The sequence below is a fragment of the Mesoplodon bidens genome (assembly GCF_964165515.1).
Source record: "Mesoplodon bidens genome assembly, chromosome: 6".
Classification (NCBI taxonomy): Eukaryota; Metazoa; Chordata; class Mammalia; order Artiodactyla; family Ziphiidae; genus Mesoplodon; species Mesoplodon bidens.
In genome coordinates, this window is record NC_138162.1 from 71,706,746 (window position 1) to 71,720,944 (window position 14,199).

Genomic DNA, 14,199 nt, shown 5'->3' on the forward strand with positions numbered 1-14,199 from the left:
ATATTTTTCCCCCTTTCTGAGGATCTCAGAGAAAAACAACATTTTTCTTGATCATTTCTTTAAGATAAAAATCGTAGGCCAGGTAGAGCTTTCAAGCTTCTTTCTAGGATTTAGAGAAGGAAGGAAGGAAATGGGGAGAGGATAAAATTGCAGATTATTTCATACCTTTTACCAGTTCTAAACAGAAACCTACTCTGGCCTTTTGATGCACTGGTTTTTCCAAAAAAGGGTTTTGATTTGGCCTAAAATCCCTCTGGAACCATTGTCCTATCCATTTAAATGCAACCCCAGGAAGGCTAGTATAGTGATACATTTCACATATAAACTTTAGTGTAAAATAACTTAGTGTACAAAACGTTGGATTCTTTATCTCAACAGCAGCAAATATGTGTGTACAAATGGGAGCTACTTTTCTCAAAACTGGACTCTGTCCATTTCCTGAATTAACTTTACCATTGTCGTTTGGTTGTTGTTTTTGATGGGCAGAGGTGCAATTGGGATGAGGGAAGGGAGTTCTTGCACTGGTCAGGTGGCCAGGCAAGTTTACCAAGGAGCTCACTCTGGCTCCAGAAAGGGGAGTAGGTCATCCCTACTTCCCGGAACTGGATCACTCCCACTCCCTGAAACCGGGGGTGGATCATCCCTACTCCTGGAAACTGCGAGCGGATCATCCCCACTCCCTGCTGAAGAAGGAAGGCCATCACTGCCTAGCTCTCTGCCACCTGCGACCCTGGACTTGATTGTCCCCATAAGACCTTCACAGGATCTGAATGTGGCCGATTTCTTCATGTCTCCAAGCTTCCTGCAGATGGCAGAACCCATGGTGGACAGGGCAGCTGACGTCTTTTGTTTCACGTAGGCTTTGGAGACCTGAGCATCGTGCCAGCTCTTGGAAAGATTCTGCCTCAGCCCCACCAAGGCCGTCAGGTCCAACTTCCTCTTGAGCTCCACGCAGCGTCTCTCTTTGGCTGCCAGCGCACAGCGTAGGGTTACAATTTCTGCCTCCAATTTACCAAGCTTAGATTTGAGCTCCTTTTTCTCTGCCTCTGTGAGATCCTCTGGTTCGGCAGTCTGCTGGGATTCATACGTGGCTGCAGAGGTCTCTATCATGGCGCCTGGCATAGACTGAGAAAGAAGTTCTTCATGAAGAGAGTCCAGGTCCAATTCTTGGTAGTGATAGTCGAACTCATGGCCAGAGGAAAAGTAGTCTTGGCCAGCAAAGTCGAAGTCTAGGCCTTCAGGGTCAGACTGTAGGGTGGGGTGGGACGGATCCATAACTTGGCCAGTGGAATGGATGCTGTGGCCAGGGGGTCAGTGTCCTGGCTGCGGAATAGATGCCTTGGTTTACCGGGTCCACTTCCGGGTGGGGTTGGGTGTGTGGCTGGTGGGTAGGGTAGGTTGGGTTGGGGTCGTAGAGGCAGAGGTGGGACTTCTGGCCTGAAGGGTGCAGAGGACAGAACTTGGACTCAGTCTGTGTGCCTCCAAAGCTCATAGTGGTTTAGAAATCACAACGTCTCTGTGAGGTAGGTGCTTCCACAATTGTCAGGGAGAAGAGGTATTTTCCCTCCTGCCTCAGAGGTGACTGGTCCTGCCCTTCAAACCAAGTCTGACTCCCCTTACGGACCTCTTTCCACCACAGCAGCCATTTTTAAAACCTTGAAAATCAGTTGAACTTTTTGTGCTAACAGAAATTTATGACAAAGCCTCATACATAAAATAAATAAAAACTGCCTCAAAATGGGGCAGGGAGTCTAGGACTCCTGGTCTTGTACCCTCCTAATTTTCCCTTCCCAGGTTCCCAAAGGGGCCTGAGAAACTCCTGGCACCACTCATAAGGTGTATATGAAGGACCCTCAAAACTCTTAAGTCCAACAGTGCTTCCACGGCATGAAGTATCAACAGTGGCAAAGGTTTGGGATAGTGGAACTTAGAAAGTGAGTCTGACCAGTCACAATTGTCTGTTATTTTGGGGAGGGAAAGGGAGGGAGAATGAGTAAATCTATAATAATTGTGTCAAGTTTAAGCTTAAGAAAAGCAAACGCTACTGTACTATGAGAATTTAAGAGAGAAGAAATAAGATATATGCATATAGTGCATGGGTTTTCAATGTTCCAGTTGCATTTTCTTTCTTTTCAAAGCATCCACTTACATTTCTGAAGGCATGTCTGTCCATATACATGGTTATCAGTTGTGGGAGGTGGTCTGCACAGAAAAGTAGTAGTAGTTGAACAGGATCTGTCAGGATGCCAACGTACCATATCCCCTACTTCTATTCAGAGCTGGTAATTTATACAGTGGAAAAATCAGAACTTCAACCCAGTAACGGCAGGTGGTCAAGTATCATTTAGCTCATTGCCTGGCTGCCCGTTACCAGGGAATAGCCTTGAGCAAGTCTTAGTTTCTAGTGGTTTTGTTGGATATTCTGGTAGTTCTTGCAAGCATTATCTTGTGGAACCTTATATGACCCTCAGCAAATTTCAGCTGTTTGCCATACTCATGTCTGTAGCTATAATGAAGCATCTAGCTGGGCATCCAAACCAACTTCAAACCTTTGGATTTATACTTAATAATCCTTTCATATGGCTCAGTAGTGTTTATTATTGTCTTACTTTGAAGTATGTGCCTCCCTGGATTAAAAAATGAGGATTGTCCTTGTTGGAAACATGAAGGCTAATGAGGGATTTGGCTGGGTGTATAAAGGCCTGAAAAGGACAGTAAGGACTGCCTAGAAACTGTTTGTTTCAGAGGCTGAACTCTTCCTCAGCCGCCTGCAGAATCACTAGTGTTTTCAGGAATGTTCTGACCCTGAACCAGTGCTCTTCTTTTAAAACTGAGGATGAAGGGTAAAGAACCCCCTGAATTACACGGAGCATACATTTGTCTATTCCAAGTTGAGATTCCAGATAACCAGATTTGAGCTTGCACTTGATTATCCTTCTCTGAATTGTTTCAGCCACCAACCTCACTGCCTATTTTCTTATTTCTATGTTTCCTCACCCTTCAGTTCAAAGTATGAAATCTTTTGTTAAGCTGTGATTCTTTTGGGTAGAGTAATGATTTCCCTCATAGCAAAATTTACCTGACCTCTCTGAGCAACTTCGTTTCCATATCCCAAGTCAAAACATGGCCTCTGAATATTGGCCATAAAAAGAAACGAAATTGAGTTATTTGTAGTGAGGTGGATGGACCTAGAGTCTGTCATACAGAGTAAAGTAAGTCAGAAAGAGAAAAACAAATACCGTATGCTAACACGTATATATGGAATCTAAAAAAAAACAATGGTTCTGAAGAACCTAGGGTCAGGACAGGAATAAAAATACAGACGTAGAGAATGAACTTGAGGACACAGGGAGGGGGAAGGGTAAGCTGAGATGAAGTGAGAGAGTGGCATGGACATATATACACTACCAAATGTAAAATAGATAGCTAGTGGGAAGCAACTGCATAGCATAGGGAGATCAGCTCGGTGCTTTGTGACCATCTAGAGGGGTGGGATAGGGAGGATGGGAGGGAGATGCAAGAGGGAGGGGATATTGGGATATATGTATATGTATAGTTGATTCACTTTGTTATAAAGCAGAAACTAACACACCATTGTAAAGCAAATGTATTCCAATAAAGATGTTAAGAAAAAACCAAAAACAAAACAAACAAAGAAAAGCATAGCCTCTGAAAAGGGGCCTCCTAGCTAGTAATATTCTGACCTCCTGAGTAGGCCTGGAAAAATAAGTTACACAATGGAACAGTCCATTTTATTAGGCTTATGCATAACCACATACAAAATAACACATAGGTTTTGAAAATGTAGATCTATCAAATGAAATTTTACTTAATTTATAGTGAATCTAACCAACTGTTTGAATAAACTATCTTTTTAAGATGTAAAATACCAAACTATTGCCCCATGATTTTAGAACCTCAGCTCTCTAGATTAGACAATGAAATAATCAGTATTCCACAGAAAGGCTCACAAAACTGTTCATCTGAAACTGAAAGCTTTTTGATGCTATTTGCGTACTAAAAACAGCCAAAATATTTGATTCAGTAACCTCTGAAGAAAGAGCTTGAAAATTATTTTTAATTCCACAATGGATTGCTATATTTTTTCCCCAAGAAAGACGTTATTGACCAATTTTTTTAAACATCTTTATTGGAGTATAATTGCTTTACAATGGTGTGTTAATTTCTGTTTTATAACAAAGTGAATCAGTTATACATATACATATGTTCCCATAGCTCTTCCCTCTTGCGTCTCCCTCCCTCCCACCCTCCCTATCCTACTCCTCTAGGTGGTCACAAACCACCGAGCTGATCTCCCTGTGTTATGTGGCTGCTTCCCACTAGCTATCTATTTTACGTTTGGTAGTATATATATGTCCATGCCACTCTCTCACTTTATCACAGCTTACCCTTCCCCCTCCCCATATCCTCAAGTCTATTCTTTAGTAGGTCTGTGTCTTTATTCCTACATTGACCCATTTTTAGCAAAGAATAAACTTTGAATTATTTTTCTAGTAAGGATGATGGATTTATACCAATCCTTTGTAAATGTAAAGGTAAATGATACAACAAAATGGTTTATGTTTTAGAAATAAATTACTGAAACTTGAATGTAAAAGCAAAGTCATCCCACTCACCAGGTCTGGGTTGTTTGGGGATGGAAGGAGCGAGATTGTGGTAATTGATACTTGAGTCTAGAAATGATTAGGGACTTGTACCAGTGTCAGCAGTTTTAACCACTTGACTTCTTTTGTTATGGAACGTCAATGCAGAGCTTCCTGATTACATCAGCTCTGTAAAATAATCCACATTGGTGGTTCAGATTGCTTCTAAATAACTGACAACTCACCCTGTAGTCCAGTCATTTGCACTGCTAGATTTAACCATAGTGAGTTCTCTAGGACTTTATTTCTATGATGACAGAACTACTACCATGAACATTTTGTTCATTTTAGCTGAAAAACAGGAAAAATATTTAAATGTTTAATTGGGCCTGAAAATAAGGCATATAGTTGAAAACCTAATCCAGTAAGAATGTTTCAAGAGTAGGAGGAGAAAATTGGTAGTTAGGCTTTTCTTGTGGAAAGCCATAATATTATATTTGATTTCAGTTTGCAAGTTATTTTCATAACTGTCTCACATCATAGCCCAGCTCCATCTGTAATATATGCAGTGAGTCACCTTCCCCATAGATATTCTCCAGCATGAACTGGAATATTTGCTGCAGTTTACAGCTGCACAGGTTATGGGTAACAATCCTCACATTTCAGTAGTTGAGTTGGTCTTCATTTAGAACCAGGGTGACATTTCCTTTCAGCAGCACTTGTACATGGACTAATTAACTTAAAAAAATAGTGAGGTATATTATAGCATAGGATTTTCTTCTCTGAAGCCCAAACATACTATCAAGATATTAAATTGGAGCTTATTTTAAGTTGGAGACTTATTCACTCTCTTTGGTTGTGTATATAATTGTAGCAGGAATCCTTGGGGGAATCAAATTAAAATTCAGAATCTGGTTGAATCTGAAGAACTAATGTTCTCCTCTCCGCATTTGCATGAAATGATATGTATGGGATGAAGGGGCTTGTTAGGAGGAATTTTACATATGGATCCTCAGAGGTAGAAGAAGAGGAATGACAGGGAAGTGGAGGGGCGAAGAGAAGGGAAAAGAAAATGATCAAAAGATATAGGAACTTCCCTAGATTAAAAATGAAGATTCTTCCTGTTGAAAACATGAAGGCTGTATATATAAAGACCTACAAAGGGTAGTAAGGGCTCTTTAAACATTATTTTGTTCCAGAGAATGGACTTTTCTTTTGATGCTTGCAGAAACACTAGTGGTTCCAAGAATTTTCTCAGACTCTGAACCAGAAACTGCCCTCATAATGCTGAAGATGAAGGGCAAAGAAGCCCAAGAACTAAACTAAATAAAGGGCAGTATGAGGAGGCTTTAGGGGGAATTTCACAACAGAAGGTGTTCTCATTCCCTTTTTTCATTTGGCTGAGGAAAGTGGGGGGAACAGATTATCCCTTCCCAGAAGTTTTGATTTTGTTTTTTCTCCTTACGTGTTGGAGGATAGCAGGTTGGATGGTAAGTCCTGGGGACAACAGTAGGGAGTCATCTAAGAGAAGAATGTAGATGAAGCTGGCACATGAGTCAGTAAAGACCTGGTCAGCTATGGGCTGGTAGAAATAGGTTGTCTGTGCTCTGCTAAGGAACCCAGGGTTCGGTGTGTTTCTCTAGTCAGGATCTAGAAATTAGGAGGATTCCTTAAAAGGGAACAGAGGGTTGTAAAAAGACATTTTGACCCTTGCTTCTCACTATCACCCTCCTCCCCAGCCAACACACTTCCTGAATTACATGCAGTTTCAACAATGGTGTAGACTGCTATTAAAATGTCTGTAAGGGACCCAGATTACTTGACCCTTAATTAAGCAGGAAAATTTATCTGGAGGATGTTCAGATTTTGAGTACTAGGAGATACACTTTCCCTCAAGGGACTGGGCACAGACTGGACATCCATAGAAAGAACAGATTAGAAGCACATGTAAGGGCTGGTCCTGAGCACAGAGGACTCCAAGAAGTGACTGGGGAGACTTGGTGGCGTGGGGTGGTGGTGTGCTTAAGCCCTGAAGCTTGGCTCTGAGGGTTTAGAACCAGCAAAATGTGGGGGCCAAAGCAGTTTGAGTCACTTGTAGCCAGTGGCTGCAGAGACCTGGGGGCAATCAAGCTGTTAATAGAAAACTCACAATCTTTTAAAGATTATGAGCATTGTGGTGAATTTGCTATCACACATAAAACCTAAGGCTTGGACTCTACTCCGTAGTTGCTTAGCTATTCTTGTCTTAAATCTGTCATGCCTGCTATGGCAACAGCATAATTACTTTATTTCCTCGATTCTGAGACACAATCAATTGTAAGACACATCTTCATTTTAATAAGAGGTTTCTAGGAGGAAGAACCTGTATTAGGGCTTCCCTGGTGGCGCAGTGGGTGAGAGTCCGCCTGCCGATGCAGGGGACACGGGTTCGTGCCCCAGTCCAGGAGGATCCCACATGCCGCAGAGCAGCTGGGCCCGCGAGCCATGGCCACTGAGCCTGCGCGTCCGGAGCCTCTACTGGAGTTCAGAATGGGCCTTCATTTGTACTGGTTCCTCTTCTCTTTCTGAAAGAAAATACAGAAGGGAAATTAGCATTTATTAAATATCTGCTACAATAATAAAAATAATGGCCCCTCCCTCCCCCTGGCCTGAGTGAGCCAGAGCCCCCGAATCAGCTGCTCCTTTAACCCCGTCCTGTCTGAGCGAAGAACAGACGCCCTCCGGTGACCTACATGCAGAGACGGGGACAAATCCAAAGCTGAACCCCGGGAGCTGTGCGAACAAAGAAGAGAAAGGGAAATTTCTCCCAGCAGCCTCAGGAGCAGGGGATTAAATCTCCACAAACAACTTGATGTACCCTGAATCTGTGGAATACCTGAATAGACAACGAATCATCCCAAATTGAGGAGGTGGACTTTGATAGCAAGATATATTATTTTTTCCCCTTTTCCTCTTTTTGTGAGTGTGTATGTATATGCTTCTGTGTGAGATTTTGTCTGTATAGCTTTGCTTTCACCATTTGTCCTAGGGTTCTGTCTGTCCGTTTTTTGTTTGTTTGTTTGTTTTTTCTTTTACTTAAAAATTTTTTTCTTAATAATTATTTTTTATTTTAATAACTTTATTTTATCTTACTTTATTTTATTTTATACTCTTTCTTTCTTTCCTGCTTTCTTGCTTTCTTGCTTTCTTTCTACTTTTTCTCCCTTTTATTCTGAGCCATGTGGATGAAAGGCTCTTGGTGCTACAGCCAGGAGTCAGTGCTGTGCCTCTGATGTGGGAGAGCCAACTTCAGGACAGTGCTCCACAAGAGACCTCCCAGCTCCATGTAATATCAAATGGCGAAAATCTCCCAGAGATCTCCATCTCAACACCAGCACCAGCACTTTCACTCAGCAAGCTACAGTGCTGGACACCCTATGCCAAACAACTAGCAAGACAGGAACACAACACCACCCATTAGCAGAGAGGCTGCCTAAAATCATAATAAGGCCACAGACACCCCAAAACACACCACCAGATGTGGACCTACCCACCAGAAAGACAAGATTCAGCCTCATCCACCAGAACACAGGCACTAGTCCCCTCCACCAGGAAGCCTACACAACCCATTGAACCAACCTTAGCCACTGGGGGCAGACACCAAAAACAATGGGAACTAAGAACCTGCAACCTGCAAAAAGGAGACCCCAAACACAGTAAGGTAAGCAAAATGAGAAGACAGAAAAACACACAGCAGATGAAGGAGCAAGATAAAAACCCACCAGACCTAACAAATGAAGAGGAAATAGGCAGTCTACCTGAAAAAGAATTCAGAATAATGATAGTAAACATGATCCAAAATCTTGGAAATAGAATAGAGAAAATTCAAGGAACATTTAACAAGGACCTAGAAGAACTAAAGAGGAAACAAGCAATGATGAACAACACAATAAATGAAATTAAAAATACTCTAGAAGGAATCAATAGCAGAATAACTGAGGCAGAACGGATCAGTGACCTGGAAGATAAAATAGTGGAAATAACTACTGCAGAGCAGAATAAAGAGAAAAAAATGAAAAGAACTGAGGACAGTCTCAGAGACCTCTGGGACAATATTAAATGCACCAACATTCGAATTATAGGGGTCCCAGAAGAAGAAGAGAAAAAGAAAGGGACTGAGAAAATATTTGAAGAGATTATAGTTGAAAACTTCCCTAATGTGGGAAAGGAAATAGTTAATCAAGTCCAGGAAGTACAGAGAGTCCCATACAGGATAAATCCAAGGAGAAACATGCCAAGACCCGTATTAATCAAACTGTCAAAAATTAAATACAAAGAAAACATATTAAAAGCAGCAAGGGAAAAACAACAAATAACACACAAGGGAATCCCCATAAGGTTAACAGCTGATGTTTCAGCAGAAACTCTGCAAGCCAGAAGGGAGTGGCAGGACATATTTAAAGTGATGAAGGAGAAAAACCTACAATCAAGAATACTCTACCCAGCAAGGGTCTCATTCAGGTTTGAAGGAGAAATTAAAATGTTTAGAGACAAGCAAAATCTGAGAGAGGGGCTTCCCTGGTGGCGCAGTGGTTGAGAGTCCGCCTGCCGATGCAGGGGACAAGGGTTCGTGCCCCAGTCTGGGAAGATCCCACATGCCGCGGAGCGGCTGGGACCATGAGCCATGGCCACTGAGCCTGCGCGTCTGGAGCCTGTGCTCCGCAATGGGAGAGGCCACAGCAGTGAGAGGCCCGCGTACCGCAAAAAAAAAAAAAAATCTGAGAGAGTTCAGCACCACCAAACCAGCTTTACAACAAATGCTAAAGGAACTTCTCTAGGCAAGAAACACAAGAGAAGGAAAAGACCTACAATAACAAACCCAAAACAATTAAGAAAATGGGAATAGGAACATACATATTGATAATTACCTTAAATGTAAATGGACTAAATGCTCCCACCAAAAGACACAGATTGGCTGAATGGATACAAAAACAAGATCCACATATATGCTGTCTACAAGAGACCCACTTCAGACCTAGGGACACATACAGACTGAAAGTGAGGGGATGGAAAAAGATATTCCATGCAAATGGAAATCAAAAGAAAGCTGGAGTAGCAATTCTCATATCAGACAAAATAGACTTTAAAATAAAGACTATTGCAAGAGACAAAGAAGGACATTACATAATGATCAAGGGATCGATCCAAGAAGAAGATATAACAATTGTAAATATTTATGCACCCAACATAGGAGCACCGCAATACATAAGGCAAATACTAACAGCCATAAAAGGGGAAATCAACAGTAACACATTCATAGTAGGGGACTTTAACACCCCACTTTCACCAATGGACAGATCATCCAAAATGAAAATAAATAAGGAAACACAAGCTTTAAATGTTACATTAAACAAGATGGACTTAATTGACATTTATAGGACATTCCATCCAAAAACAACAGAATACACATTTTTCTCAAGTGCTCATGGAACATTCTCCAGGATAGATCATATCTCGGGTCACAAATCAAGCCTTGGTAAATTTAAGAAAATTGAAATTGTATCAAGTATCTTTTCCAACCACAACGCTATGAGACTCGATATCAATTACAGGAAAAGATCTGTAAAAAATACAAACACATGGAGGCTAAACATACACTACTCAATAACGAAGTGATCACTGAAGAAATCAAAGAGGAAATAAAAAAATACCTAGAAACAAATGACAATGGAGACACGACGACCCAAAACTTATGGGATGCAGCAAAAGCAGTTCTAAGAGGGAACTTTATAGCAATACAATCCTACCTTAAGAAACAGGAAACATCTCGAATATACAACCTAAACTTGCACCTAAAGCAATTAGAGAAAGAAGAAGAAACAAACCCAAAAGTTAGCTGAAGGAAAGAAATCATAAAGATAAGATCAGAAATAAATGAAAAACAAATGAAGGAAATGATAGCAAAGATCAATAAAACTAAAAGCTGGTTCTTTGAGAAGATAAACAAAATTAATAAACCATTAGCCAGACTCATCAAGAAAAAAAGGGAGAAGACTCAAATCAATAGAATTAGAAATGAAAAAGGAGATGTAACAACTGACACTGCAGAAATACAAAAGATCATGAGAGATTACTACAAGCAACTCTATGCCAATAAAATGGACAACCTGGAAGAAATGGACAAATTCTTAGAAATGCACAACCTGCCAAGACTGAATCAGGAAGAAATAGAAAATATGAACACACCAATCACAAGCACTGAAATTGAAACTGTGATTAAAAATCTTCCAACAAACAAAAGCCCAGGACCAGATGGCTTCACAGGCGAATTCTATCAAACATTTAGAGAAAAGCTAACACCTATCTTTCTCAAACTCTTCCGAAATATAGCAGAGGGAGGAACACTCCCAATCTCATTCTACAAGGCCACCATTACCCTGATACCAAAACCAGACAAAGATGTCACAAAGAAAGAAAACTACAGGCCAATATCACTGATGAACATAGATGCAAAAATCCTCAACAAAATACTAGCAAACAGAATCCAATAACACATTAAAAGGACCGTACACTATGATCAAGTGGAGTTTATTCCAGGAATGCAACGATTCTTCAATATATGCAAATCAATCAACGTGATACACCATATTAACAAATTGAAGGAGAAAAACCATATGATCATCTCAATAGATGCAGAGAAAGCTTTTGACAAAATTCAACACCCATTTATAATAAAAACCCGGCAGAGGGCTTCCCTGGTGGCACAGTGGTTGAGAGTCCACCTGCCGATGCAGGGGACACGGGTTCGTGCCCTGGGCCAGGAAGATCCCACATGCCACGGAGTGGCTGGGCCCGTGAGACATGGCTGCTGAGCCTGCGCGTCCGGAGACTGCTCTGCAACGGGAGAGGCCACAACAGTGAGAGGCCCGCGTACCACAAAAAAACCACAAAAAAACAAAACCTGCAGAAAGTCGGCATAGAGGGGACTTTCCTCAACATAATAAAGGCCATATATGACAAACCCACAACCAACTGTTCTCAATGGTGAAAAACTGAAACCATATCCACTAAGATCAGGAACAAGACAAGGCTGCCCACTCTCACCACTATTATTCAACATAGTTTTGGAAGTTTTAGCCACAGCAATCAGAGAAGAAAAGAAAATAAAAGGAATCCAAATCAGAAAAGGAGAAGTAAGGCTGTCACTGTTTGCAGATGACCTGATACTATACATAGAGAATCCTAAAGATGCTACCAGAAAACTACTAGAGCTAATCAATGAATTTGGTAAAGTAGCAGGATACAAAATTAATGCACAGAAATCTCTTGCATTCCTATACACTAATGATGAAAAATCTGAAAGTGAAATTACCATTTACCATTGCAACAAAAAGAATAAAATATCTAGGAATAAACCTACCTAAGGAGACGAAAAACCTGTATGCAGAAAATTATAAGACACTGATGAAAGAAATTAAGGATGATACAAATAGATGGAGAGATATACCATGTTCTTGGATTGGAAGAATCAACATTGTGAAAATGACTCTACTACCCAAAGCAATCTATAGATTCAATGCAATCCCTATCAAACTACCACTGGCATTTTCCACAGAACTAGAAGAAAAAATTTCACAATCTGTATGGAAACACAAAAGACCCCGAATAACCAAAGCAATCTTGAGAACGAAAAACGGAGCTGGAGGAATCAGGCTCCCTGACTTCAGACTATTCTACAAAGCTACAGTAATCAAGACAGTATGGTACTGGCACAAAAACAGAAATATAGGTCAATGGAACAGGATGGAAAGCCCAGAGATAAACCCATGCACATATGGTCACCTTATCTTTGATAAAGGAGGCAGGAATGTACAGTGGAGAAAGGACAGCCTCTTCAATAAGTGGTACTGGGAAAACTGGACAGGTACATGTAAAAGTATGAGATTAGAACACTCCCTAACACCATACACAAAAATAAGCTCAAAATGGATTAAAGACCTAAATGTAATGCCAGAAACTATCAAACTCTTAGAAGAAAACATAAGCAGAACACTCTATGACATAAATCACAGCAAGATTCTTTTTGACCCACCTCCTAGAGAAATGTAAATAAAAACAAAAATAAACAAAGGGGACCTAATGAAACTGAAAAGCTTTTGCACAGCAAAGGAAACCATAAACAAGACCAAAAGACAACCCTCAGAATGGGAGAAAAGATTTGCCAATGAAGCAACTGACAAAGGATTAATCTCCAAAATTTATAAGCAGCTCATGAAGCTCAATGACAGAAAAACAAACAACCCAATCCCAAAATGGGCAGAAGACCTAAATAGATGTTTCTCCAAGGAAGTTATACAGATTGCCAACAAACACATGAAAGAATGCTCAACATCATTAATCATTAGAGAAATGCAAATCAAAACTACAATGAGATATCATCTCACACCGGTCAGAATCACCATCATCAAAAAATCTAGAAACAATAAATCCTGGAGAGTGTGTGGAGAAAAGGGCACACTCTTGCACTGCTGGTGGGAATGTGAATTGGTACAGCCACTATGGAGAACAGTATGGAGATTCCTTAAAAAACTACCAATAGAACTACCATATGACCCAGTAATCCCACTACTGGGCATATACCCTGAGAAAACCATAATTCAAAAAGAGTCATGTACTAAAATGTTCATTGCAGCTCTATTTACAATAGCCAGGAGATGGAAGCAACCTAAGTTTCCAACATCGGATAAATGGATAAAGAAGATGTGGCACATATATACAATGGTATATTACTCAGCCATAAAAAGAAACAAAATTGAGCTATTTGTAGTGAGGTGGATGGACCTAGAGTCTGTCATACAGAGTGAAGTAAGTCAGAAAGAGAAAGACAAATACCGTATGCTAACACATATATATGGAATCTAAGAAAAAAAAAATGTCATGAAGAACCTAGGGGTAAGACGGGAATAAAGACCCAGATCTACTAGAGAATGGACTTGAGGATATAGGGAGGGGGATGGGTAAGCTGTGATAAAGTGAGAGAGTGGCATGGACATATATACAGTACCAAACTTAAAATAGATAGCTAGTGGGAAGCAGCCGCATAGCACAAGGAGATCAGCTCGGTGCTTTGTGACCACCTAGAGGGGTGGGATAGGGAGGGTGGGAGGGAGGGAGATGCAAGAGGGAAGAGATATGGGAACATATGTATATGTATAACTGATTCACTTTGTTATAAAGCAGAAACTAACACACCATTGTAAAGCAATTATACTCCAAAAAAGATGTTAAAAACATAATAAAAATAATGGAGATACCTAATGTTTATTGATTACTTATTATGTGCCAGGAATTGTTCTAAGTGCTTTCACATATATTATTTCATTTAATCCTCATAATAATCTTGAGAGGTACGTATTAGAAATACTATTAATCTCTGTGAGACTCAGTTTCCCATTTTTGCAGATCAAGAAACTGAGATGCACAGAAAATAACTTGCCACATAGTTATTAAGTAGCAAATTTGGGATATTACTCTATAAACCTAGGGCTGCTTCATTTTTTTAAACTCATACTAAACTCTTTATTATCTTTCTTACTTCTGAAATATAATATGCATG

At 40.4% G+C, this 14,199-nt stretch overlaps 2 protein-coding genes across 2 annotated transcripts in view; one reads left to right on the top strand and one right to left on the bottom strand.

Annotated features, from left to right (window-relative positions):
* Positions 1 to 14,199, top strand: part of RANBP6 (RAN binding protein 6) — a 292,381-nt gene that overhangs the window by 54,799 nt on the left and 223,383 nt on the right. The window lies entirely within an intron of this gene.
* On the bottom strand, positions 556 to 1,167 carry TPD52L3 (TPD52 like 3; the record flags this gene model as incomplete). Its single annotated transcript, XM_081237918.1, has 1 exon — positions 556 to 1,167. The coding sequence occupies exon 1, from the start codon at positions 1,120 to 1,122 to the stop codon at positions 556 to 558; it is 567 nt and encodes a 188-aa protein (XP_081094044.1). The 5' UTR covers positions 1,123 to 1,167.